Below are 23,142 nucleotides of genomic sequence, written 5' to 3'. Positions count from 1 at the left end.
GGAAAGACGAGATGTATTCACCCTGCTGAGGGGGATGTGATCAAAGCCTGGAGTGGAGCAAAGCACGTTCCTCTCTCCACTCTAAGCATTCTGTAATCACTTCGCTCATGGTCCACTCCGGGTTTTCAATTACCGCTGACGGAAAGACTGCTCCGTGTTCACCGCATACTGATTTTCTTCATCTTGCACCCGTTTCACACATACTCCGTGTGCAGTGTGAAAGCTCTAACCTGTTTACATGGGTACGGAAAAAAATACGCACTGCAAACGGAGTATGTGTGAAACGGGCGTTAGTTTTGGAGAAGTGCATGTCAGGCTGCTAGAGCTGAGCGCTGAGGTAGAACTATATTTCAGTTACCATGGACACACTTATAATGCAGGAAGGCTCCGATGTATCGGAGATCGATAAAAGTGTAAAAAATAAATGGAGATGGGCTTGGCTTAGCGAAATGGGGGAGAATGGCAAGCCTTTTAGTTCGTGGGCTAAACAAAATCAAACAGCCAGGTAACGTTACGTGTCTTTGCACAGTATGTCACAGCCACAGACTTCAATATGGCAATAATGGCAAAAAAAGTGCTAGCTCGCCATCAATCAGAATCTAGTCACAATGCTGCCGTTCGTGCTCTACAGTACACATGCTCCCTGCCTGGTTTTCATAGATTAAAATAGTTTTTAAAATAGGCAAACTGGCAATATTAAAGCGGTTTAAAACGTCTCCCCTTAAAACGCTATTGGTCTCGACTATTTAAAAAGTGAAAGGAATATGACTTGGCCTAAAAAAAAATTTCAGTCAGAAGAATTTTTTTCACTTTAATCCCTGTGTTTAGGAAGGTAGTACTTCACATTTCTGTTTGTGGTGTTATTGGTCAATTCTATTATATTTACTGTGGTTTACAGTCAGGGATCTCAAAGGATATCAGGGAATTTTAAAAGTTTGATTTCCAGGCCCGAAGAAATATATTGGAATCCCAAAAACTCATGGGAAAATTTCTGTACCAAATAGATGATTTTTTTCCCTATTATTATTATTATTATTATTATTATTATTTTAGGTTATTTTTTAAGGAATTTTCTAGTTGTGCTCTGCTCGAAAATATTTTATCAACTAGATATTACTCTGTGAATTTCAATGTAGACTAAAACTTTTGATGGAATCTGGCTTGTCCCATAGATGGTCTGCTTGCGCGCTTTAACCCCGCGCACGAGCAGATCCGTTTGCTCTCTGGAGACACGTTCAGTTTTTCCGCTCGCAAATTCCGCCATATAAGTAGCAATCCGCCATGGCGCGAGCGCAACTGGCTTTTAAAGGGAAGGGAAGATCAGACTCAGTTTTTTTTGCACGTTACACCCAAAACACACCCATTACTCATTAATAGAATAGGGACAACCCTTTTAGACCATGCGCTGGGCACGCCGACCATTTTTTCGGTCGTTAATATTAAAAACTTTAATGTTAGGTGCGATTAATCACAATTAATTATGGAAAAATTTGCTATTTAATTTGTTCATTTTATTTAATCGATTGACCACACTAATTATATAATTTGCATGTATCAGACATCAGCTGCTCTACTATGTAGATTTTGCCATTGGATTCGTCCATGAAAAATATGCAGTAATGATCCACTGAAACCACTCAACCAACATTCAAAAATGTATGAAGTGTTTTGAGCTGCCAGATATTGATGTATTTTGAAGTTTAAAGCATTGAGGGGTTCTGCTTTCTCTATTCATCTCAGATAACGGCACGTGGACTCAGCTGTGGCTGGTTTCTGATTACCATGAGCACGGCTCCTTGTTTGACTACCTGAACAGGTACACGGTCACAGTGGAGGGCATGATCAAGCTGTCTCTCTCCGCTGCCAGCGGTCTCGCTCATCTGCATATGGAGATTGTGGGCACTCAGGGTAAGTCACAATACAGAAGTCACTTTTCTTTTATCCTTTCTGAAGCACAGACATTTTTACATGAACATGCAAACATTTTCATATAAATATGCTGCTTTAGGCTGTCCACTTTGTTTCCTTGAATAAAATTTGTGATATTTTATATAAAGTAATATAATGTGACACGACAGGAACAGAAACAAAGTGTATGAGTGAGCGTGTGTTCATACTTGTAGTTCGGTTCTTTTGGTCTGGACCAAAAAAGAAAATGATACATTTAGTCCTGGTTCGCTTAAGCGTTAAATGTTTGAATTGTAACAAAAAAATATTACCAAAATGTTTTTTACCTGTTGAGAATTCATGAAGAACTTAAAGGGCCCTATTTTAACGATCTGAAACGCAAGTGTCAAGCACAAAGCGCAAGTAACTTTGTGGGCGGGTCTCGGCGCTGTTGCTATTTTCCCGGCGGGATTAAATGCCTCTTACGCCAGGCGCAAATCTAAAAGGGGTTGGTCTGAAGTAGCTTCATTATTCATAGGTGTGGTTTGGGCGTAATGTGAAATAAACCAATCAGAGCGACATCTCACATTCCCTTTAAGAGCAGGCGCGCTTGTTTTAAAGCGGATTCCTATTATAACGGCGGATTTGCCAGGCGCGCGCCAGGAGCGGTTCACAGCCGAGGAGAGCAACGTTCTCGTCAGGGACATTGGGGATGGAGAAACACACCCAAATTAACTTCGGTTAAACAGGCGTATGATAATTTGGGTAAATGTGTAAGCTAGATGTATGCTTTTATAATAAATTGTCTGTCTATCTATCTATCTATCTATCTATCTATCTATCGTAATAATGTATGATTTGCAAAAATGAAAACTGCTGCTTCTGTGTAGATGAGAATCAAAGTGCGCGTTGTGCACACGCTACATTGATTATGGCCAAGCATGCGCCCTTAAAATAGCATATGAATAACATGCGCAACGCGCCACTGACTTTAAACAATTTTTTCCTGGTTAGTGGCGCAATTGTTTTCTAAACCTGCAAAATAGCATGAAGGAACGTTTGCGCCGGAACACGCCTCCTCTTTGCGCTGAACCGCGAGAGGCTGTATTAACATTAAGTGACATGGCATCTGACGCACAGAAGCCAATGGCATATGTCACTATGCGTATTGGCACATCAGGTCTTCATTGGCATGTGCCAGTGGATAGTGGTATGTGTCACTGACATTATTGGCATGTGCCAGTGGTGGATAGTGGCATGTGTCACTGACATCGCAACACACACTGACATCGCAACACACACTGACATGACACCTGACTGACACCGAGTCGCGGAATATGTCACCGTGTTGCGACACCTCCAGTTGTGACTGACAGATTAATCGAACACCTGTAGCCTACTGACGTAATTGTGGCACAAAATCCTAAATAAATAGCCTAATTTTGTGATATTTAAAATATCAATTAAACGAATTAAAGTGCATTAATATTTTTTCAAACGTGTTATTTGTGTCACGTCTGTATTTGATTGGCATGTGCCACTGAATGTTGTGTAATACCAGTGCTACTTTATGTTGTTTATCTCGCAAAGTCACAAACTGCCCATTCTAGGAAAGACACGAAACAAATCTATCATGGGTCACTACGAATAACGTATTAACAGTCGCGTCCGTTACTGTAAACCTTTATTTTTGCATGATGCTCGCAGACGCACGCCAGTAGGTGTCAGAATAAGTGAGTGTTGGTGCGCACCAGGGTCCAGATGGCAGCGGTTACACTTATTCAAATGAACCGTATTAAAGCCCAAAGTACACTTCGTTTTTTAAAGGTATGTTAAGGTCCGCATACAGTGTGCGTGATGCAAATTTCATCACCAGAATAGAACGCATGCTGCCTGATTTTTGTCAGGGGTGTGATTCTTTCGGATAAATCCGGAAAACCGGCTTTTCCGGCCTGAAAATGATGCTCTCGTAAATCATGCAAATCCGCTTTTTTTTTTCGGGTCGCGCATAAAGCACGATTCGGGTATATGACAGCTCATCGCTGTCAACGTTTTTTGTGCCTCTGATTCATGTGTTCATGTCACTCCGCAAGTAGTCCATTCATTTGTTACGATGGAACTTCATTCAAAGCAGTCGCATAGACTGTGCGAACTGTGCAACCGCACAGGGCCTCGCGCCAATAGGGGGCCTCGCAATCCTGCTGGGTTTTTTTTCTTCTTTTTTTTCACCACTTTTTAAAACATCTCGCGGCACGAATGTAACAATTCTACAAATAAATAAAACATATCCAGTTAACTGGCAGAGCATTCATTTCGTTCGTTTTCTTTTTTTTTAATAAGAGAAGATCTAGCGCTGAAATGTGTTTTTTAAATCAAGTGATCAAAGTGCTCGTTGCCGCTGCGATCAGTGGCGCGGATACAGTGTTTTCTCATGTGGCTTGCGCACACGCCGCACTGTCTTCATTTGGATGCGCGCTTCAATCTGTTGTGGATACTCTAACATAATGCACACAAATGTGTCCCTGCTTGATATACAACCACTGATTAACATAATCGGTTTTGATGAGAAAAAAAAATAACGTTATGCGAGAAAAATAAAACCATATGAGAGCGGATTCGAACCTACAACCTCTGACACGCTAGGTGAAACTGGACCATTAAGATACACGTTGGTTAAGTAGGCGGATTCTCGATGAAAATTCTCGAGCTGACTTGATGTAAAGCCATTCGTGGTTGCACAGTTGATTTTTTTTTTTTTTTTTGAAATACATAGCAAAAAGTCATAGCTGAGACTATGTGCATGATTATGCTGTATTATTCTACTTGATAAAAACGTATTGCAGCAAGATTATACGTGCAAAAGAATTAGAACAGCTACGTCCGTGTGACTGTAATTCATGCACAATTGAGCATTCACATCAAAGAGCAGGGCCTCGCATTTCAAGTTCGCACAGGGCCTCGCACCCCACCAGCGACGGCACTGACCACACATACTTTGTATGCGCAGATCGATCACACATGTGCATTGAATTTGTTTAGCACTAATAATGTGTTCCACAAGGTGACCCGGGCCATTGTTTCAGAGTAGAAAACAAAACTAAAGAGACATAACAACAAAATACCAGAGACTGCAACAGCAACAGATGTCCGCATTGACAAGCACTTGTGTGAGGGGTTTACGAGATAGCCGCAAAGACATTTCTATCGGTCATCATTTTTCTGGAGAAAAATAGTGCAGACACTGGACAAAGATGAAAGTTTCAAGAGTGCATGGTTCGACCACCTGCGTTCGTGCACGCTATCAAATGGAGTTTACTTTGAAAAGCTACGTGTATGCGTACTGTACGCATAAAAAACTATACTTTGTATAAAAAAAGTATACTTTGGGCTTAACAAAGTGGTTGCACCAGAGTTCATTTTAATCGAAACAAACCTGCAAAGTGTGAACACACCCTAAATGTCCTGCCGTTGAAGAAAAAGACTCAATTTAATGGAAAAGATATGATTTATTGCTTGCTCCTGTTGGTTTAGATAAAGTGTTAGACATTTTTCTTTATTAATCAGAGGAGTACTGATTTGAAGCATGTGTCTTGCTGTACTATGTCTTGTCCAATCCTCAGGTAAGCCCGCCATTGCCCATCGTGATCTGAAATCCAAAAATATTTTAGTGAAGAAGAATGGTTCCTGCTGCATCGCTGACCTTGGATTGGCTGTGCGCCACGACTCAGCCACAGACACAATTGACATTGCACCCAACCACAGAGTGGGCACTAAAAGGTCAGTAATTCATCATTCTGCACCATTCACAGCGACGTATGTCTTGATCCAGTTAACAAACTCGCGCTCTACCACAGTGTTTGCATGAGCTGAGGGCTTTGTGTGCCTGTGAATATTAGTGTTGTGAAACAGTCAATGATTCAAGCTTATGCAAGAGTGAAATGTGAGTGGTTTTATTAGATAGCACTTTGCAGCTGTTTGTTGCAAATCAGTGACGTTGTCAATTTCACACCTACTTTTGTGTCTACTCTGTATTGTCCTGTGAAGTAGAGGGTAAAAATAATAGTAATACTTTTATTTTGTAATTATTTCTTGGGGGAAAAAACAAAACTGCTTTGTTGTATCATTTGAGACGCAACTAGAGATAAAGTAGTGCAGTAAGAGATTGTGCATGTGTAAATTACCCGCGTCTGTGCATTGTCTCTCTACTAATAGTGAAGCTGCAAGATTAATTACTTCAAAAACAGCGATGTTACCATCTCATTGCAGAGAAATTTAATGTTATAAAGCTAATGTATTAATATAAGTCATAGGAGAGCGTTGACAACAAGTTTCTGTGGTCTTGAATGTTTCTGCATTACTTGGTTTTATTGCACTCCTTCCAGTCAATCAGAATATTCAGACCATGGTATAAGAATTAATAATTTGTGATAGCTGCCGTATCAGTATCAGGAGCCAATGAGTTCGCTGCTCAACCTTCAAATACTTGGGTAGCATTTTCCTTAGCAGTGCAGCGCACTTTCAGAAACCCTCCACCTTCCCCAGCTCTACCTGTATTGATCTGCTGTGGGTAATTCATGTACGCCATATTGTACAGCAGCAGCATGTCTTACTTGCTCAAAGCAGCGTGTCGTGTATGTATTGGCTGTAGCAAGTCCCATACTAGCTCTGCAGCAGAAACCAATCTATTTCGTGAAGACCATACATACAAACATTGTCATACCCATCACCATGCCAATCACTCTGAGAGTTGTCGTGACAGAACTCGGATATATGCCACAGTAGAGAAGAAAAAAATTATGCAACTTCCATTTTAGGCCATCTTTAAACATTTCTTAAAAATTGTATTGAAGTTTTTTTAATACCATATGAAACCAGCATGAATAATAAGAGTACATTTCTAAGAATTCAGCATTGTTCTAAACAAATATTTTTATAAATACAATTTATTTTCCTTCATTAAAAAAAGAGACTCTTGTTTGTTGTTGACCCATCACTGTCATGCAGGCTTCTTTTGACATACTCTGTTGGGAGTGGGACCTCACTCCTCGGGCACCCTCACAGTTCTGAAGTCTTGAGTTGACTCAGAGGACACTCAGAGGGTGAGATGTGTGTTGTGAAGGACAATGCTGCAGGGACGCCACTCGCCCTGTTGTCATCGCAGGAGTGTGTCACATCTAATCTACAGCGAGAGGCTCTCAGCGGTGCGCCCATTCGCTTCTGTGCCCCCTGGACACCATTTGCACACACACTTCCCTAGACTACTCCCGGGTGTAACAGGCTGTGACACCCGCTCACTGACACTCAAGTATTCCAGTATACAGTATATCGTCTCCTGCTGTGATCATAACTGAATGTGACTTTTGAATGTCAAGGTGCTTCCTCACAGCCTTCTTATCCCCCTTGCGTTCACTTGAGTGATGTTGTCTCGGTTTCTAAAGGAAAACCATGTTTTAGGCCACTATGCAACCCACAAGACAGCTGCACCTTTAAAGCTCCATCTTTAACACATGACAGAGCAATCCTACCTCAGCAACTGTTGCTGTCTGCCATATTATTGGAATTAGTGTTTTATATAGAATTTTGCTAGCCTAGAAATCTAGACGCACCTTAGCGGCAGAAAAATGTATTTTGCAGCCAGGGTAGTCTAGCAACTCTCCGTTGACTTTCGGAGCTGTAAAACCTAAATTGGGTCAGGCCAATCACATCGTGTATAGAGTAGGCGGGGCGGGCTTAACATAATGACGACAGAGTTGCGACGGTCTTTCGAATCGGCTTTGGCCGCGACTCTGGAGGACTTGGAGTTCTTTTTTCTTTGAGAAAAGGGCAAAGAAACGTGCTTTTAAGTCATTCTTAAAAAAGGAAGATGTGTTCGTAGTTTTGCCGGCCAGATTCAAAAGTTGAATCTATCGACTAACGTTCGCTCAGCTGTTGGGAAAACGCTCTGGTTGGTTGAAGCGCTGTCCTATTGCGTGCAGAGGGAATTTGAAAGACAGCCGTTTATCCCGCTCCCTCGGATTGAGCCGTGTCTATGGTGAGTTGCCAGACCTAACATCTTGATGTAGGTCTGGCTTGCCAGGCTAGAATTTTGCATAAATGACAAAAAAATAGTCACATTTTTGCAGACCAAAATGGTTAAATTTCCTGCGGATTTTCTCAAAAAATGTTGGTGATATTTGCAGCATTGTTGATTTTCAGCGAAAACCCACCAATAATCATTGTTGATATTTAGGGCCCGAGCACCAATGGTGTGAGGACACTCTTTGAATTGCTCTGTTTATGTATTAAAGGTGACATATCATGAAAATCTGACTTTTTCCGTGTTTAAGTGCTATAATCGGGTCCCTGTGCATCTATCAACCCTGAAAACGTGAAAAGTAACAACATAGTAACTTTGTTTTGGTAAGCCTTTCTCTGCAAGCATGTAAAAAAATAAGCCAATCATATTTCGCTCTTATTATAATATTACCGCCCCCTAATCTGCACGTTTCCACTCACGGCGACGCCATTTGGTTTACAACAGTGTAACAGTTCTAATCCTGGAGGGACTGATGTATAACATCATAAGTGCCTATATTTGTTCAAATGTAAATTACTGTTTATAACCTAATGTTAATTTATTTACATATTTGGATAAGTTGGGAACATTTCTGCTCACACTAAAAAATATTCTCTCGTAATTGCTTTAAAATAGTATCTCTATTCATTTGACTGCAATTTCCTTGATTCTGATTCTCATTTTCTACAGCTTTTAAAGGGATACTTCAGGATTTAGCATTAAGCTTTGTATTAGTAGAAAACCTGTAGTATTTTCGAATTACCGTGCTTTCCACCCTCATATCCCCCTGAGATGAGAGATTTATGTATTTTTTGTCTGGAAAAAATCCTCTGATGACGCAAAAATCGTCATTTTGCGTCATCGGTGGATTTTCTGGCCAGAGGCTAAAGACTACAGCCAGTAGTAGGGGCTGTCCCACATGTTCTCAACCCGCCCGTAGGAGGTGGGATCTCACTCACAGAATGTACACATAGTTTCAGCCGTCTTTCTTTGGAAGCTAAGCTAGCTGGCTCTTGTTCTGTGGAGAAAGCTGAGTAGTAGGAGAAAGCTGAGTAGTAGGAGAAAGCTGAGTAGTAGGGGTTACCATCCTCTTTTTCCCGGACATGTCCGGCCGGTGAGATCGTCCACGTCCAAAATGTCCGGGATTCGGCTTTTGCTTTCTGCAGTTGCCATTCATTGTGTACATGCACACCTTTTGTTTCAATCTAACTGAATTCATTCCGATTGGTGAAACTGAATTCATTCCGAATTCCGATTGGTGAATCTGAATGTAGTGTTTACATGAACGCTAAACAAGTGATCAGTTGATGTGCGTTTTAACATTGCTAAGAAAATTCCCGCTCCTCCATGAGAGATAGGAGACCGGTGTATCTCAGTAATGACGCCACCGGCCTCACGCTGTTCTCCCGCGCCCCTCAGCCTCGTCCTGCTCGCCACAGTAAACATAATGAATGGAGACTGTAGAACGCAAAAGCCGAATCCCGGACATTTTGGACGATCTCGATATCCCGGGCAAACTCGTCACGGAGACTCACTAGTAGCCTAACCTTGTTGTTTTCAACTGCGCTCTCTAACCAGGAGGCGTGGCTTGGGAGTGGCCTCGTAGAGCAGCGAAGCAAGTGCATTCTGGGAGTTGTTGTCTTTCATCCACATAAGTCAAAAATACATTTTTGAATACAATACAAGCTCCAAATTCAAAAATGTCTTCACATTTCTTCTACATAAATGACCTATTTTAAATACACATTCATCTTTCCAGAGGTGAAGTATCCCTTTAATCCTGTAGTACTTATGCCCATGCAAGAATAATTGCGAAAATGTTTGGCTATTTCATCAGCACATTTTACTGTAAATCTGGCTCTTAGCAGGAAAAAGTCCCATTCATTCTTGTGGAATGTTCTTTTACTGCTGTGAAAAGGAAAATTAAATTACATCCGAAGCTTGTCAAAATGAACAGCCATAACCAAGGAGGATGAAATGGATGTTTAGATGTGGACAGAGATGTGTGAGGTTGTGTGAATAATGTTACGCTGAGGGACGTCTGTTGACATGTCATGTTTACAGGTATATGGCCCCTGAGGTGCTGGATGACTCCATTAACATGAAGCACTTTGAGTCTTTTAAAAGGGCAGACATCTATGCCTTGGGTCTGGTGTTCTGGGAGATTGCTCGCAGATGTTCAATTGGAGGTAGGACACTGTGATGATATTTATTTTCTGTCCTTCCGTTGCATGATGATAATAATAGCATTGTTATGGGTAACATTTACATATATCTTTATATATGTATATTGCAAAAATACAACTTGTTTAGTGAATTATAGTGGGGCCTGAAGTCTGAGACCACTATTTAAAATTCTTTTCTTTAATGTTTTTATTTTAAAACAGCACATTGGGAAGTATATTATCTGATTATATTATAATTAATACATATGTCCCACTTTATATTAGGTGTCCTTAACTACTATAATACATATGTCCCACTTTATATTAGGTGTCCTTAACTACTATGTACTAAAATTTAAAATAATTATTTGATACAATGCACTTTTTGTGTACATACATGTTTTTACATTGTATTATATATTTTTAAAATACCTGTATGTAATTACAGCTGTAATTAATTTCTGTAATTGCATCTATAATTACACTGTTGACCCTTCCCTTACACCTTAACCCACCCTTAAACCTTCCCATACCACCAAACCTGTTCCTAACCTTACCTGTATCCCACCGCAATAGCCGCAAAAGTTTTTTATAATACAATTGTACTTATTTTTTTATGTAAGTACATAGTAGTTTAAGACACCTAATATAAAGTGTGACCAATATATTGTAATGTATTATAATTAATCCCATATTGGATTCAGACTGTTGGAGCCCACTTACAATATTCTACATACAATAATCTTAGAAAAAATAACCTCTTATGGTAACAAGTCATTAAATATGTGCTCTTGTGGGCTAAATTCTCCACTCAGGCATCCATGAGGACTACCAGCTCCCCTACTATGACCTTGTACCATCTGATCCGTCAGTAGAGGATATGAAGCGTGTAGTATGTGACCAAAAGCTTCGTGCCAACATCCCTAACAGGTGGCAGAGCTGCGAGGTGAGCATTCCTTCAGGTTTTAAAAAAAATGTATAGATGACTTTGTTTTGTAGATAATGCATTCATCCAAAACTGCCCATTTTAATCTTGTTGATCTCCTTTAGATTGCTTTTCCTCTTTCATTTCTTCAATCATTTGTTCTATGCCATCAGCATAAGTGGAGGCACCACTCTTTCCTCACTCTATCTTGATGTGCTTTTTACTGCTGTGAAAGGGAAGATTCAATTGCATTCAATTTGCAATCCTAAAAAGCCTCTAATCTAACTATCCGTCTGCACAGCTATCACAGCTTGCCGATGTAAAAGACACATTTGATTACTGTGCTCCCCAATATTAAATGGCTGCTCTCTGATTTTCACACTTTGTAAATGGTTATTTGTGGGAAAGCAGATGCAGAGAACAAGCTTATTAGATCAGGCCTGAACTGACATGCTGTCAGTCTGGCAACCAGTCTGGACACTGGTTTTGGTTGAAAATCTGATGACATTCAATCACACCATCTCGGACTACCTAAGTGGAAATATTGGTTTAATTGGTTTAATTCAGCCATATATGTTTGAACCAGAAACTGATTTAGAAGAAGAGGAGGAGGAACAAATTATACAGGCTCATCTACAAGTCGATGTATGAGAATGGTAATGGGTTTTATGTATCGCTCTCTACAGCGTTGGACACACAGCGGTAATTGATATGATTAGCATTTGGCTTGACTATATGTTATCAAACATCTAATAATGTTATGCTAATGTTAAACAAACTATGTTCCCGTTCGCCATCTCAGAGTCAGACAGCTGCTTTCTAAAAATCAGCATCCTTAGAAACTCTTTGAACATCATGGTAAGTCAGTGGAGAAAAGCCCCGTCCCACATGACACCCTAACCTTCGATTCTGATGTGACCCAAAGAACCTGCACATCTCACTCTCTCAGAGAACTGATCCACGTAAATTACTTTCACAAAGTTTGTCTGTTTCAAAAGCATAGCGAATTCATAGCGAGTTCCAAAAAAAATTAACTTTTTTCCTGTATGCACGGGTATGATTAAATAAAGAGCTGTCTAGACTATGCTGTTTAATGAAAAGGACGAGAGAAGGCCACAGCAGGCGAGACGCTTCATGCTCTCTGCTTTAAAGGTCCTACAATGAAAACATATCAATCCCAACTGTTGTTAAATGGTGAGTTTTCAGAAGCAGCTAAATGCTATGAGTTTTTTCATGTCTTAGCTTTACATTGATTTCTTTATATGACCTTTCTTAATGCATGAATGCATTCATGAATGTAGGCCATGAAAATGACGAGGGAGTCATTAATTACTTAAATAGGAGCCAAATTGCCTTTTTAGCTGACAAATTAAAGAATTTCTTGATAAAGATGGTTGTCAAAAGCGCTTTGGTTGATATAGTTAATAACTTCTTTCACTTAATAGTTATTTTTTTCTAGTTTTATTTATTTAACTCCGTTCTGTGAAGGGAGTTCGTTGTAATGTCTTTGAATGATTGAGTCTGATTCAAACCTCTAACTCATGAGCGAGCGAAGTTTTGTGTGGCTGACTCCCAGTATCGGACATGTGCAGGAACTCCAACAAGATGATATCTGACTCATATGGACGTGCACAAAGATTTCCTGACTGTAACCAATGGCAAATAGTTTTTAACTGATTGGCAACCACAGAAATATGTTGCCTGAAAAGCTCAGAGTTGTGCTTGTATGCAAGAGAGTGAGGATGCAGAAGAAAGGTAATGGAAGTGTGTAGCCTAGCAATTATATCTGTGATAGCATCTATGCCCTCCTGCCCGCAGGCCCTGCGTGTGATGGCAAAGATCATGAGGGAATGCTGGTACGCCAACGGTGGGGCTCGCCTCACTGCGCTGCGCGTAAAGAAGTCGCTATCCCAGCTGAGTCAACAAGAGGGTATCAAGATATAGAGCAACAACTCATCATCTTTACACTGCCTATCCACTCCCTCCACTCATCTAGAGGGGTGAGCGAGGGTGCTACATCCTCTGTGGAGGTTTACTTCAATCAGGGATATTGAGGAACCAGAAGCAATTGGTGCTGTTCCCTGTTATCCATGAAAAGATATCTCAAAACCATCTCAAACAACCTTAACCAGGAGTCAGTCACCCATGCTTCAACTGGTGAGTCACCAAACTAACAACAGACAGCCATTCGGTGTCATTGATGTGCTTTGCTGAACTTGAGCCTTTATAGACTTATTTCTATATATAGCCTGTTGTCTATAGATGTACATATGTGACTGGACTTGCTTGTGTTTATTTGTATGCTCGTATATTGACAGATATACGTACACAGAACCACACACTATGTATATGTAGTCCGTGCTGTTTTTTGTTTTGTTTTTTGGTCCCAGAAAGTGCCATTGCTCTGAATCAGTTGTGTTTACCATATTTGGTAAAAAAGGATCTTTGTAGGTATCGAGTACTGCGTCTATTTACAGTGGACATCGGATTCACCACAAGCACTTGTTTGCAAACAGCTCAGCAGTTAAAGGATCATATTCTGCTGTAACATTGACTCAAAAGTCTCGCCTGAGTATGCAGAAGTGGTTGAATGTGACTTCACCGACATACTCGCTTTCCAGACAGAGCAAGCGAGAGCAGCGCATTCAGCACAATTATACTGCATATTAGAAGCAGCCTGTGGTGTTGCCTAAAGGGACCAGTCCTTAAAGAACCCAGGCACAAAACTGGGTTAGTCATTAAAGCCATTTGTACAAAGGCCAGCCCAGCTACAGCACATCCGCGTTATGTAAAAAGAATGTGTACGTTTTTTTTTATGCACATTTGAAAAGACGGTACTGTTGTGATGAAGATCCAATTATACATTTCTGTAGTCCAATTTACTGTTTCCATTCATGCTCCTTGAAGCATTAAGAGAATATTGACACTATTGTATTTTTCTCTGTGCATATAGTCTGTTCATGTTCATCGGGTTGAGTTATCCAGTCTTAGTAGTTTTGCTGTAAGCACTGTTTTAATGGAGACACCATTTTGATTGTTTTAAATAGTGTGACCTCACACATACAGTTGAGCAACAGTCATTGAGCTGCAGTGTATCTCGTGGATGTATCGTGTAACTCTGCGTCTGTATCAAGTTAAGCAATAAGTGCTCCTTTGATTATTGATTATTTTATTTCATAGCCGGAGAGTAAGAATGCTGTGAGTCAATGAATGTGCTTTGTCTCTTATAAAACTCTCTGTGATCTCGAAACTTTTTGTCTAGACAGTTTAGAGTAATCTGTCTTTATTTGGAAATTCAAATATAAAACATAAGGATCTTTGGGAATGTCCTTCAGTTACGTCAGGTGGAAATCTCAAATTCTCTGCGCCAAAGACACTGAAAGATTAAGTGAAAATTGCCATCAGTTACTCACCCTTGTGACATTTCAAACCCATAAGGCTTTTGTGCATCTTCAAAAACACAAATGAAGATACTTTTAATGTGATTTAATGAACATGAGAAATTTCTGTCCCTCCTTTTAAAGTCCATGTAATTAAAACGTTGACACTTCAAAGTTTACAAAAGGATCATTAAAAAAAATCCATATGAATTGAGCTGTTATCATATAAAGTCTGTTCAGAAGAAATGAATCAAACCGCTCAATTTATGTGGATTTGTTTACAATGTATTTATGAACATTCTGAAGCATTAAAGTTATGGTACAATAGACTTCCAATGGAAAAAGGAATTTTATTCCATTAAAATGATCTTCATTTGTATTTTGAAGATGAGCAAAAGTCATACAGGTTTGGAAGAACATGAGGGTAAGTAATTAATGACAGAATTTTCATTTCTCTCATCACTCTCCTGACTCTGGCATTTCCTTAATGAATGAATGAATTGCACAAAAGGGTGGGAAATGATGTAGGATACAGCCAGGAACGCGTTCGCTGTGATATGCAATCTCACTGTGTTCTCCAGTGCATGATGCAATACAAGTGCCTCGATTTTATAAAGATTTGTTCTGCTCTCTGTGAAGTCACAAACAATTAGTTTCCATAAGCCCCCAAATGTAACAGGACTCTGTATTTGTAACTATTTGCTGATATTTGAAGGTCATACCTCTGTCCTTCTCTGTTCATTCCAAGGTCTTTGTTTATGTGCAGACAAATGTTGCTATTCAACTCTATAGAAGTCATTCCAGAAGCCTTTTTATATTGAGTGCCTACTCGACTACAGTTGGTGTAAATGTAATTAGTTTGGGTCACATTGAAGCATCTTACTAGAACCAGAAACATTATTTTGAAAAACACTACTGTGCAAAACTCAAACATGATTCATGTCAAAGCATATTACCTCTTTGGACCAATGTGATCATTTACCTCAGTGTATATAAAGGTTTATTCATTTAGATGTGACATTGATTTGTACAAACTGCTTGCATTGAAAAAAGTCTGTTTTATTTGTTTCTCTCTGTTTAAATTGTCAGTGCTTTTATTCTAGTTCTCTCCTTAATATTTGAAACACAAATGCAAGGCTTTTGAGTCTTGTTTGCTTCTTCAGTGTCATATTGTCATTCAGAGTAGTGTTCACAGGTCAGATTGACAATTTGTCAGTCGCACTGAGATGAATCGCTGTATTTGGATGAGAATATGAATGCTCAAAGAATTGTTATGGATATGTCTTCTTTTCTGTCTGTTAAACTTGTAAATTTGGAATACATGTTAATAAATAGGTACTTACTTTACCTGAAAAAAGAGTTTGGTGTTGTTTGTAATGAAAGCCGGCAACACATCGTCTTCTCGATGTTCTCGTATGAATGTCTGTTTTATTTCTCTGTTGCAGCACTGAACATCTCAGAGAACGTGAAGAATTGTCTTTGGATGCCAATTTTGAATTTTGTCAGTTTTTCTTCTCCTCCGATTGTTCAGAATCGTGTGAACCACTAAGATTTCTCCACTAATATACCGCTGAGGAAAAGCATTCATACACAACCGCTCAAACCCGATTGCGGTCAGTAAGATTTTACTTTTATTAATACATTATTCTGCAAGGGTGCATTAAAGTGTTACAAAAAAAAAAATCTTTTGAACTTTCTATTCATCAAATAATCCTGAAAAAATGCATTAAGATGTCCACAAAAATATTAAGCAGCTCAACTGTTACCAGCATTGATAATGAGAAATGTTTCTTGAGCAGCACCGTGGAAAAACATTTGTACGGGAGTATATCTAACAGTTACATACACTGAAGCACTTGGGCCTGATTCCTGTAAAGCTGAGGTAACTGTCTAGTTTACTTTTCAGGTGTTGCGCTTGTCTAAGGGTTCCTCTGGTGCACTGGATGTCTATCAGCTTATTTGTTTGTCTTTCACAACACGTCAAAGTCCATCTGCTGCTTCCACCTCTACACAACACAACAGTCAGGGATGCGGAGAGCAGAACAAATGTCTCGCATGTAAAAAGAAACAGCATATCTGAAAAGCTGACTCGAGAAGAAACTTGACCATTAAAAAAATATACGCTACACTGTAAACATCTAGTCAAGTTCATTTAATCCCGGCGGACTCTATTTAACCGTGTGCGGGTCTATGATGCTGCCTCATGTTCCACAAACTGAGGATTTGCTTACATTTGTGTCCTGATTTTTGTCTATATAGCCAACATATTTTTTTTCCCCTTTTCTTTGCAAACAACTATTACAATTTAAAGTCAATAAATGAAAGAAATGAATTGCAGAGACAAGCAGGTAAACAAGAACAGGAAAATGCATTTGTCACATTTTTTAAACATTTCCTTTTCAACCCTTTCCTTTGTTGTTCCATCTAGAACATTTGTTGATGTATAATAGCCTACATTTCACGCACCGTCTGTTTTCAGAGCTCTTCATATTGTGTGCTTTGAAAGTGAAGAGAATAAACTCATCCACATTCTGCACTGTGGACTCAGTTGTGCTCAAACTTTTATGAAGTATGCTTTATAAATAAGTGAGGAGATGAAGGTCAAACTAAGGTTGTCCTCACAGGAAACTCGAAGCACGTTTCATTCATCCTTTTTCCGTTACTGCCATACACCTGAGTACACAACCTAAATGCTGTACCTTGAATCTGCATGAAACGGAATTTAGGGAAGTCTTTTCTTCCCTATTGTGATACACTGTAAAAAAAAATTGCTGCGATTATTTATCACAACTTAAAATCCAACATTGTTTCAACTTTAAAAAGTATGTGTTCATGCTTGACTTAAAATATTAAGTTTAGTTAACTTGGATATTTAAGTTATCTCAACAAATCTTAAGTTGTTATAACTAAATCGCAGCCACATTTTTTACAGTGTATATATATATAGGCCTATCTGAGAAAAAGAAAAAATGTAGAGCGGAACTTGATTTGATCCATCTGGAATTGATTGGATGGTTGTGGTTTGCCATTGCTGTGATGTCATGTGAGTGACAGGTTGTGCCGCCCTCGCGCCAATAAACAACATCAGAAAAGAGAAGAGACATCGCTGCAAGTTATTTTAATTAAAGATGACAAGGCACTTGAATAAAAAAAAAAGTAATGTGCACAGATAAATCATTTATATTAGATGAGTGATTCTATTATTGGAGATACGTTTCGAATTTAAAAAAGTTAAGGAAAAAAACTGTTCACTAACAGAAATTATTTCGAGTATCTTATTGGAAACATTCAATTGTAATAATTAAGTGCTTGCCAAACACAAGTTACTTCCTTTTTAGTTTTGTTTGTCAACTCTGTTACTGTCAATTCTGTTACATACTGTCAATAGTTACTCTACCTTAGTAACAGAGTTTGACTGTAACAGAATTGACCATTTTAAACTTTTAAGCCAAAAACTCCACTTGCTAGCATAAATGCTAAGAGCACATGGCACTGATGAAATCATGATTAAAAGACTTCTAAACAAACCACTGTGTGATCAGTGAATTCTGTTTTCCTTTTGATATTGCGGTAACAATGTTGATGTTTTACAAAATTACTCTTGGTATAAGAGCGTTTTAGATTAAAATACCTGCAATAATGGAATCACCCAGATACTGCAAAATTCCATGCAATAAAATAAATTTCTTTTTTTCCTTTACTTTAAAGCAACCCCTGTCCTTGACCTGTCCCCAACCAGACCACAGAAAGAAGTACTCTATTTGGAAAATGAATTCAATGGAAATTTTCCATTCCATATTGCAGGAACAAATGAGATGGGCTGGTTTCAGTCATTAACTGCATTCTCGAGGCCTTTGCATTCAAGTAATTATAGAATTATTGTTCGCTGTGGAATAGAACACCTCAAATCGTGAAGTCTAGACTTAAAGTCTCATAAGGACAGATCTGCCACTGCTGCCTCCCCTCAGAAGAGACTGCTTCAGGATATACAGTTTCATCACGAATGAGAAGAATGATTTCTTGAGAGTGAATGAACGTGGCCCTGAATCAAACTGTCAGATCTAATCAAACACAAGCTCAGATGTGATCATACAGAACACTGTTCTTTGCCATTGTTTTTTCTTTGTCCTTTTGTTTCAGCTTAAATGTCCTCAGGTGCATTTTTGTAAGATTTCCCTGAGGTTCAAAAATGAGCCCACTCAGCTCTGTGGGGCAGTATTTAGGTTACCACAGCGAGATCTGTCTTCTTCACCAGTTTATTACGGTGCAGACAGACACGAGGGGTTTCAATGCCTTGAAGAGAATGAAAATTCTTATTACGTCCTTTTCCAAACAAGGCCAATTTGATTGAATGTTTCATATATCATTATTCTGAGGAAGATGTCGCATATATCATCATTCTGGGGAATAAATGATGACATGAGAAATAAACTGATGTTGGCTTGTGTTCCTTTTCCCTCAATCGGTAAGTACTAGTAAAGAGCAAGAAGAAACTGGAGATTACTTTGCAGCGCCACCTTGTGGTGGTAATGAAGGATTACTAATGTAACGTAAGCATAAAAAATCTTGTATATTTATGTATGAATGTACTTGTATAAAATAATAAAATATCACAAACAAAAAAACTATAAAATATTAATAAAGTAATAATTATAATACATAATACATATTTTTAAATGTATACATTTATTTAGTAAATATAATTAATAAAGCAAAGATATAACCGTTTTAAAAGAAGAAATCAAAAAATTGATTTCAGTCAATAACATTTTCATAGCCAAGGGTTTAATATCCGCTATGTGTGAAGAATTAAAAAGTTTGATACTTTTGAGCACTCTAAAATTTAAAATTTAGAATTTTTTAACAACTACGTAAATTGATAAAGCATAAGCAGTTTTTTGAGGCTGTTGTTATATAGATCTTCTTGTTATATAGAGGCATTTCAGTGTCTCTATATTTTTGTACTCTTGCATCAGTTCCAGTTTGTAAGTTTGTTTCCTCCAGTCATGCCTGAGTTGTTGAGCTTCTTCTATTTTAAGATTGAGTAAGAAAAAGTCACAGATGATCTATAGTGTTGTTCCTCAGGACTGTGTTGTTCTGTTTATTTCTTCTGCGAGTCCTGCATGGCCTGATCATAGGGAGGAGGAGGCTGGCTGTACGGCAGGGCTGAATACACTGCAGTCATGTGACTGGGGTGGGTCTGCACTGGGTAGACAGTGGAAATGACTGCAGTCTCTGAGTCTCCATAACTGTGAAAGCCAGTCTGACGCAGTCCTGCCAACACACACAGCGGATCAAACCATGAACGGTGTTTGCAGGACAAGGGCATACAGAGAGATTACCTGGTGACATGATGGGGTATCTGGTGAAGGCCACGTTAAAATCAGGTTCCCCAGGTGGAGGGTAAGGGTGGACACGTCTGCGAATGAAGTACCCAGTACTGCAGCAGCACAAAATGCCAATTATCAGCAACAGCCTAAGGACCAATCAAAAGCAGCCCATAAAATCACATGAACTGTTCCGTTCCGGGATGGTAGTGGATATCATCCCACAATCGAGAAGATCCCTGGTTCTCTGCTACTTTTACATAGGACAAGCGGTTTGGAAAATGGATGGATGTTCCAATAAACCATCTGACCCAAGTTTTTTGAGCCACATTTTGAATGCAATTTCCCCCCTAAAAAAAACTCTTGTAGAAATAACTCACCAGAAAAACCATATTCTCTGAGCAGAAAGGGCTCGAACACAGCATTGTGTGCCACAGCAGTCCTCATATGTCTTGCATCTAAAGACAGACACATAATTCTTCCTCAGTCCTTACTGTGGCTCTTCAATAAGGCTTCAAGTTCATGCTAAAATATGTATGATTGGCTATATGTTCATATAAACTACCATTCAAAAGTTTGGGGTCAGCCAAGGATGCATTAAACTGTTTACAAGTGACAGTAACGACATTTACAATGTTACAAAATATTTCTAATTCAAATTAATGCTGTTCTTTTGAGCTTTGCATTAATCAAAGAATCCTGAATAAAATGTATCATGGTTTCCACAAGAAAATTAAGCACCTCAACTGTTTTCAACATTGATAATAATAAGAAATGTTTCTTAAGCACCAAATCAGTATATTAGAATGATTTCTGAAGGATCATGTGACACTGAAGACTGGAGTAATGATGCTGAAAATTCAGCTTAGCCATCACAGGCATGAATTACATTTAATATAAATATATATAAACCATAAACTTTTGAACGGGTGTGTGTGTGTGTGTGTGTGTGCGTGCGTGCGTGCGTGCGTGCGTGTGTGTGTGTGTGTAAAGACTTGATGATGAATGTGCTGTTTTGAACTGAGTGTAAAGAAGGAGCATGAAGTACTTTGCTGCGGCTGCAGGAGAATTCATCTGCGTTTGGTGTGAAGACTGAACTGTTTGTACCTCACCTCCTGTGGCGCATGTCAGTGGCTGGGTATACGGGAGCACTTGTGATAAATTACGCTTATTGAAACTAGTAAAGGGGGTGGGGGGTTTCTGAGCTGAGGAATTCTCTTTTATTCAATGTGCATCTGAATTAATCCTTTAACCCATTAATCCTTTCTTAAAGAAGAAAGGGGTGAGGTTAGTAAAGATTAAGGTAGTATGGGTCCTGCTTCTTGTTTCTGTCCTTAAAACCACAACTGCCCATTTTAACACAGACACACACACACACATACATATATATATATATATATAGCCTATATATATAATCTACTACACTTACATGAAGTATACTGGATAATCTCCTTCAAAGTACCAACAGTCCTTTTTTTCAGCAAGTGTCTGCAAAACATTTTGTATAGTTTTAAAAGTAACGTCACGTATGTGCAAGACTGATTTACTCTAAACTGGTTCAATATTCATGGTAAACATGCAAGCTGCAACTAACAAAATTATTCTGAAAAGAGGAAACAATATCAACAGTGTTTGAAATCAGACCATTTCAGACATACCTTTGTGTTGGCTCTACTATCATTTTGTCTTGTTTGCAAAATACGTAAACTAGGCTACTGGCCCATTTGACCTGACATCACCCTATTTATAAAACCAACACAAAATGAACCACCAAAATAGCTAATAAAAAATAAATGACTATGACAGTTTCAACCTCGGGAACATAATTTTGTTGTCCTATTTTAACATTATGGTCATTTTTTTTGTGACAGTTGTGGACTGCATCTAATAAACTACAAAGAGCTTCTTGTGTGAGTCCTGGACAAGAACAATAAACAATGTTTTGTGCTAGATGGACAGTGTGTCTGTGTGTGGAATTGTAAAGATTGTGTCACTGACGGAGCAAGAGATGCACGACAAGAATCAAAGTCTAGTTCAATACTCTTTACTCAAAACTCTTTTGAAAATAAAATAATAAAAAATAATGAAAGGCCGTTACTCACCTCAGCAAATAAAAGTGTGAAGAAGAGGCCGCATAACTGTCGCATTCTGAATTCAGGCCTCACAGCGCGAGATCAGTCTTACCTAAAGACCGTTTCAAGATGCTCGTGGTTTGATGGTGGGTTGTTGATCCACATGTCCTGGGATGGAACATTATTAGACCCTCATGCAACGCTCGTGCAGTGGCATCGCAGTTCCCCATTATACAGTGAGGAGGATGAGAAGGATGACATCACATGACTTTACATCACAAAGACACGCTTGTGCAGCTCTCCTTTACAAATTGAATCACTATTTTCACAAGTAACCTAAACTAAACTTCTTAATGATTACACTTTTAAGAGCTAATAGTTCTTTCAACTGTTAGTATTGTTTCTTTAGGGATCGAATTACCTTTTTCACAACCAATGTTGTGTTTAAACTAAAAGCCATTTAAATATGACTTATCCCAAATGGTTGACCAGTAAGCACGAACTTTAGTCAATTTTAGTACATTTATGATTATTATCTACATTAGCTAATGTATTATGAAAAATGAAAATTCTGTCATAATTTACTCACCTTTCAAGTGAGTTCAAACGTGTATGACGTTCTTTCTTCAATGGAACATAACATTTATTTTGAGAAATGACTGGGGTCATTTTTTGTTGTTGTTGTTGTTGTTGTTGTTTGTCCGTCCATACAAAGGAAATCAATCCAAAACTATTTGGTTACCATATTCTTCAAAATATAATATTTTGTGTTCTGCAGAAGAAAGAACGTCGTGCAGGTTTGGAACGACATGACGGTGAGAGAATGTTAATTTTGGGGGTGAACTATATCGGGCGCCGTTTGTAAAGTGTCTCATGCTGAAAATAACAGCAACATTTTGTCACATTTAGCTTCAAACAATGTTGTATTTAACTGGTATGAATTTTTGACGGTCACTTTTTACCACATTTACAACAATATTTGTCAACTTAGAGATATTTTAAATAGTTCAATCTAAATATTAAATGTTACACCTAAATGTTAAATCTAAATGTTGAATCTAAATGTTAAATCTAAATCTAAATGTTAAATCTAAATATTAAATCTAAATGTTAAATCTAAATCTAAATGTTAAATCTAAATGTTGAATCTAAATCTAAATGTTAAATCTAAATCTAAATCTAAATGTTGAATCTAAATGTTTCGAGTGAAACTAAATATTTAACTAATATGCAAAATCAAAATGCCGGTAACCGGAAGTGCCAAAATAAAAGCTCGAGGAGGTCAGTGTGCGTTTATAGCATGGTTTAGTGTCAAATAACGAATAAAAACC

The 23,142-nt window shown here is 38.6% G+C and overlaps 2 protein-coding genes across 2 annotated transcripts in view; one reads left to right on the top strand and one right to left on the bottom strand.

Annotated features, from left to right (window-relative positions):
* Positions 1–15,769, top strand: part of tgfbr1a (transforming growth factor, beta receptor 1 a) — a 43,714-nt gene extending 27,945 nt beyond the window's left edge. The window contains exons 5-9 of the mRNA XM_082172525.1: positions 1,741–1,908; positions 5,508–5,664; positions 10,007–10,131; positions 10,923–11,053; positions 12,851–15,769. Coding sequence (XP_082028651.1) covers positions 1,741–1,908; positions 5,508–5,664; positions 10,007–10,131; positions 10,923–11,053; positions 12,851–12,976 — 707 coding nt within the window. The 3' untranslated portion in view covers positions 12,977–15,769. The remainder of the gene's footprint in view (positions 1–1,740; positions 1,909–5,507; positions 5,665–10,006; positions 10,132–10,922; positions 11,054–12,850) is intronic.
* On the bottom strand, positions 13,441–22,430 carry vopp1a (VOPP1 WW domain binding protein a). Its single transcript, XM_082172527.1, has 6 exons — positions 21,842–22,430; positions 21,169–21,227; positions 20,120–20,197; positions 19,755–19,852; positions 17,334–19,686; positions 13,441–17,154 (listed from the first exon to the last, which is right to left on the bottom strand). The coding sequence occupies exons 1-5, from the start codon at positions 21,884–21,886 to the stop codon at positions 19,514–19,516; spliced, it is 453 nt and encodes a 150-aa protein (XP_082028653.1). The 5' UTR covers positions 21,887–22,430; the 3' UTR covers positions 13,441–17,154; positions 17,334–19,513.
* Positions 22,431–23,142: the final 712 nt, after the last annotated feature.

The sequence above is a fragment of the Leuciscus leuciscus genome (assembly GCF_965113295.1).
Source record: "Leuciscus leuciscus genome assembly, chromosome: 6".
NCBI lineage: Eukaryota > Metazoa > Chordata > Actinopteri > Cypriniformes > Leuciscidae > Leuciscus > Leuciscus leuciscus.
Note: the sequence above shows the minus strand (reverse complement) of the source record. Positions and strands in the feature narration are given on the sequence as shown.